Source organism: Panthera tigris, chromosome D3 (genome assembly GCF_018350195.1).
Source record: "Panthera tigris isolate Pti1 chromosome D3, P.tigris_Pti1_mat1.1, whole genome shotgun sequence".
Classification (NCBI taxonomy): Eukaryota; Metazoa; Chordata; class Mammalia; order Carnivora; family Felidae; genus Panthera; species Panthera tigris.
This window is the reverse complement of record NC_056671.1, coordinates 16,208,798-16,213,937: the sequence shown is the minus strand read 5'-3', so window position 1 is coordinate 16,213,937 and position 5,140 is coordinate 16,208,798. Positions and strand designations below refer to the sequence as shown.

Sequence of the window (5,140 nt, the reverse complement as noted above, 5' to 3'; positions counted from 1 at the left end):
GGAAGAAGAAACTGTAGACAAGAGACTACGCTGTTTCTAAAGCATATGCAATTATTTCTTAGCTCCACATCGTACTGTTTAGTTTGCGATTTGGCTAGGTGGCAGGAAAAAACTTGAACGCTCAGTTTGCGAGCTCTAGTTCCCACACACAAGCAGCTCCAGCCCAGCAGAGGGCAGCCGCTTTGACAGAGCGCCTCCGGACACCCGGCAGCGCCTTTCTTAACCACTTTATTCAAAGAAGGCTTTCCTTTGGCTGGAGTGGCAGCAATATCATCCAATGCCGATCTACACTAGTTGTGTGTCACCAGACGGGCGGCGGCACCAGCCAATAGCCGGGGACGTTGTCCGCGCCTTCTGATTGGCCGCTTCATTCACATATAAAAGGTGTGCGCCGGCGCACGCCCCTCCTCTTTCCAGGCGTCCTCGTGAGAGGTTCGTCTGGGTTGTGGGTTTGTGTCGGGTACCGGCGGCGGGAAGGAAGGATGGGGGGTGTTTGTGGGATCCTGGGGGGGGACAGGGTCCGGGCCTGTCCGGGCTGGGGCCTTGGAGGTGGCTTGCGCTCCCCGAGGGGTGGCGACGGTGATGGCGGCGGCAGCCCCAGCTCGGGCTGGCGGGCGCTCACGCGTGGCCTGCCCTGCGTAGGCCTTGTGTTTGGAGTCTGGCAGGGCCATGGGGATGGGTGTCGGGGCGGAGGGTTGCCTGAGCTCCTCTCTTTCCTCAGTGACATCGTCTTTAAACCCTGCGTGGCAATCCCTGACGCACCGCCGTGATGCCCAGGGAAGACAGGGCGACCTGGAAGTCCAACTACTTCCTTAAAATCATCGTAAGTGCGGGGTGGGTCGCGATCGCGCATTATGCCGCTTGGGCCTTGGGCACTAATAGGGACGATCAGCTGTCATGTGCTGAGCACTGCCTTGGTGCCAGCTACTAAATGACCATTTTAGGAAAGTCTCATTTAATTTCCATAGTTTGGAGATCTACCCGCCCTCCCCACCCCCCCCCCCCTTTTTTCAGATAAACGGGTTCAGGCAGGTTAATAGGCTCCTAAGATGACAGCATTCATATTCTGGTCTGTCTGGCTTACAAATAGCACTCATCGTGGTTTTGCGCTTCTGCCTCCATTTTGTAACCAATGAGGCAATGAATAACTCATTATAAAGTGGCAACTTGTTGCATATTTAGGTCTTGTCAGTCAAGATACCAAACATCTTGCAGATGTGTTTTATTGGGTGCTCTTGAGGTGGGTCTTCCCAGAAACCCAGACCATGCTGTTGTGCATTGGGCTGCCTTGTGGAGCTTAATCTAGTCTCCCCTGTTAATCTTGGAAGTTTTCAGACATACAGAGAACTTAAAAGAATTGTCTAGGAATCACACATCTACAACCTAGATTATGCAAGTGACGTTTTGTTGTATTTGTTTGTCTTGTTTAAAATGCTGCAAGCCTAATCTTATTTGGAATGTTTTTTTCTGTTGATGCAGCCATTTAATGGATAGAAACATGCCTCATAACTGGGGAAAAATTAAAAATGAATGCTACAAAAAAATTGGGGGATTGAATATAGAGACCTAATCTTCACTGTACATATTCAGGGTACAGATTGACAAATCTGTCAGTTTTACAACTCAGGTGGCTCCTGGTGGAAGAAATTGTCCCAGTTTCTGAATCGTTTCGAAAGCATAGAAGGAAGGAAGGGAGATGGAAGTCCGTGATTGTGGGATTTGGTTTCTCTTACTATTTTTCCTCTTTTCCTCCTGCTAAACATCGTTCGTTTCTGGCTTGTTTTCATAGCAACTTTTGGATGATTATCCAAAATGCTTCATTGTGGGAGCAGACAACGTAGGTTCCAAGCAGATGCAGCAGATCCGCATGTCCCTCCGCGGGAAGGCTGTCGTGCTGATGGGCAAGAACACCATGATGCGCAAGGCCATCCGAGGGCATCTGGAGAACAACCCAGCTCTGGAGAAGTCAGTTAATTCATTTGGGCATCTTTGTCTTCCCTTCTCGGTGCCCTTCTCCTTTTCCCTGGAGAAGGATGGTGCTGAAAGGTGACCGTTTTCTGTAAACTTCTCTTTGCAGACTGTTGCCTCATATCCGGGGGAATGTGGGCTTTGTGTTCACCAAGGAGGACCTCACTGAGATCAGGGACATGCTGCTGGCTAATAAGGTAAGGGGAGAATCCGGTTGGCTAAAGAGATTTTGTCGTTAATTTTGGCTCCTTGAAAGCAAAATTGACCGTAGTCAACTTGTATTTGTGGAGAGAAGACTTCTCATTACTGTTTTCGTTCAGGTGCCAGCTGCTGCTCGTGCTGGTGCCATAGCCCCATGTGAAGTCACTGTGCCAGCCCAGAACACTGGTCTGGGGCCCGAGAAGACTTCCTTCTTCCAGGCTTTAGGCATCACCACTAAGATCTCCAGGGGCACCATTGAAATCCTGGTGAGTGGGCTTGGCTTGCTAGTGCAAGTAAGTGGGGCTTGGTTGCTGTGGACCTGCTGGTTGTCTAGGTGTTAACTGCTAATCCTACCTTGTTCTTCAGAGTGATGTGCAGCTGATTAAGACTGGAGACAAAGTGGGAGCCAGCGAAGCCACACTGTTGAACATGCTGAACATCTCCCCCTTCTCCTTTGGGCTGATCATCCAGCAGGTGTTTGACAATGGCAGCATCTACAACCCTGAAGTGCTTGACATCACAGAGGAGACCCTGCATTCTCGCTTCCTGGAGGTACATGCTGTCCATGTCAGGCCCTTGGTACATTAATGGTTGAGAGCTTCAGCTGCAGTCTGAAGCTTCTTGTCAAACTGGCTATGTAGCTGCAACTGGCTGTGTAACCAGAGACAGATACTCTGTTTACTTCAGTTTCCTCGTCTGTAGACCAGCAATAATAATACAAGATTATTGAAGGATTCGGTGAATTAATGAGTATAAAGCCATCTAACAGCACTGGTCGCAGAGTGAGGACCATAATTCTAGGGTCTGCAATAAGTCATGAGATTTTGCATAGAGTCATGAGTCAAAGGAGAAATGAGAAAAATGAGGGCAGTGTAATACACGTGTTGCTAGTATCCTGTTTGGGAAGGACTGACTTTTTGTGGAAACATCTTGCTTAGTTTTTGCCATTAAAATATTTTTTTAATTGATGAATAAGGTGAAAGGAAGATGGAATTCCTTTTTTTTTTTTTTTTGGACAAATGAAAAATTGGAATTATATATACCATTATCTGTTTGCTTGGAGATCTCACTAGTGGATGAAATTAAGGTGGAATTGGCTCAACATTTTTTTGTAACAGTTGAATGCTTATCTTAACTGTTCAGATTTTCACAAAATGGTGACTTTTTAAGTAAATGCCTTCATTATGGTATAGGAAATACTCATGTTGGGAATAGGGGTAAAAGCATTTGTAAGTGACTGGATCTGAATTGCCCTGCCAGAAGCATTTAGTACGAGGTGAAGTGTCTGTGTGAAGCGAAGATGCTGACTTAGCAAGTTTTGTCTGCTGTTGAACTTTGCTTGGACCTCATGGTCTTGTCTATAAGATATCTCCCTTGAAATGTAATTTTTCTCTCCTTCCATAGGGTGTTCGCAATGTTGCCAGTGTATGTCTGCAGATAGGTTACCCGACTGTTGCATCAGTGCCCCATTCTATCATCAATGGATATAAGCGGGTCCTGGCTTTGTCTGTGGAGACTGATTATACCTTCCCACTTGCTGAAAAGGTAAAAACCCACTAGGACCACAGGGGGCCTAATGGAGGGTAAATGGACGATGGTCTGCTGAGTTGTGCTTTAATTGTATTTTAGAAAGCAGATTTTTTTTTTTTTTTTTTTTTTGAGAGAGAGGGCGTACGTGAGCAAAGGGCAGAGAGAGAGGGAGAGAATCTCACGAGCGGCAGAGAGGGAGAAATGGGGCTCACCTGAAGCAGGGCTTGAGTTCACTCAGTGTGGGGCTCGAATTCACAAAACATGACCTAAGCTGAGGTCAGATGCTTAACTGAATGAGCACCCAGGCACCCCCAAAGCAGATACATTTTTTTTAAGAGTATACTTAAGAAGTTGGGGGCAGCGGAGGTGTATCCTTGACTTTAGAGACCCAAAGAAGGGCTAGTTAGTTGAGGGCTAAGGGCTGGGCCTAAACTCACCAGGCCATAGCCAAGCTGTCTTGCTTGATCACTTCCAGGGAAGGTTTCAATGGCTTAGAAGTTACTGACCATTTAACTAGAACTGAGGGGTTGTGGGTAGTAGGGATTGTGGATGACCATTTTGATCCTGAACTTTTCCCCTTGCTTCAGGTCAAGGCCTTCTTGGCTGATCCATCTGCATTTGTGGCTGCTGCCCCCGTGGCCGCTGCCACCACTGCTGCACCTGCTGCTGCTGCAGCCCCAGCCAAGGTTGAAGCAAAGGAAGAGTCGGAGGAATCAGATGAGGATATGGGATTTGGTCTCTTTGACTAATCACCAAAAGCAACCAATTCAGCCAGCTTTATTTGTGAAACAAGGAAATAAAGGCTTCTCAAAATTTGTCTCTGGACTCTTCCATTTTGTGCATTTTGAGGTTCACAGTGCCGTATACTAGAAACTAGAGCCATGGTAAATAGTAGAGCTTTATTTGAAGGTGGTGACATTTTATTTTTTTAATTTACATCCAAATTAGTGTATAGTGCAAAAATGATTTCAGGAGTAGATTCCTTGATGCCCCTTACCCATTTAGCCCATCCCCCCCTCCCACACCCCCTCCAGTAACCTTCTGTTTGGTTTCCATATTTATGAGTCTCATGTTTTGTCCCCCTCCCTGTTTTTATATTATTTTTGTTTCCCTTTCCTTATGTTCATCTGTTTTGTCTCTTAAAGTCTTCCTGTGAGTGAAGTCATGATATTTGTCTTTCTCTAATTTCACTTAGCATAATACCATCCAGTTCCATCCATGTAGTTGCAAATAGCAAGATTTCATTCTTTTGATTGCTGAGTAATACTCCACTGTGTGTGTGTGTGTGTGTGTGTGTGTATGTGTATATATATATATATATATATATATATATACACACACATATATATATACCACATCTTTATCCATTCATCCATCGATGGACACTTGGGCTACTTCCATACTTTGGCTATTGTTGATAGTGCTGCTGTAAACGTTGGGG

General features: G+C 46.0%; 1 protein-coding gene across 1 annotated transcript; it reads left to right on the top strand.

The window, feature by feature from the left end:
- Nucleotides 1-362: 362 nt before the first annotated feature.
- Nucleotides 363-4,516, top strand: RPLP0 (ribosomal protein lateral stalk subunit P0). Its single transcript, XM_042962737.1, has 8 exons — nt 363-432; nt 722-823; nt 1,790-1,965; nt 2,078-2,165; nt 2,289-2,435; nt 2,536-2,721; nt 3,574-3,714; nt 4,287-4,516. The coding sequence occupies exons 2-8, from the start codon at nt 770-772 to the stop codon at nt 4,446-4,448; spliced, it is 954 nt and encodes a 317-aa protein (XP_042818671.1). The 5' UTR covers nt 363-432; nt 722-769; the 3' UTR covers nt 4,449-4,516.
- Nucleotides 4,517-5,140: the final 624 nt, after the last annotated feature.

Coding starts and splice junctions, on each gene's coding strand:
- RPLP0 (XM_042962737.1), top strand. CDS start 770: ATGCCCAGGGAAGACAGGGCGACCTGGAAGTCCAACTACTTCCTTAAA. Junction 1,966..2,077: donor AACAACCCAGCTCTGGAGAA/GTCAGTTAATTC, acceptor TTCTCTTTGCAG/ACTGTTGCCTCATATCCGGG. Junction 2,166..2,288: donor ACATGCTGCTGGCTAATAAG/GTAAGGGGAGAA, acceptor GTTTTCGTTCAG/GTGCCAGCTGCTGCTCGTGC.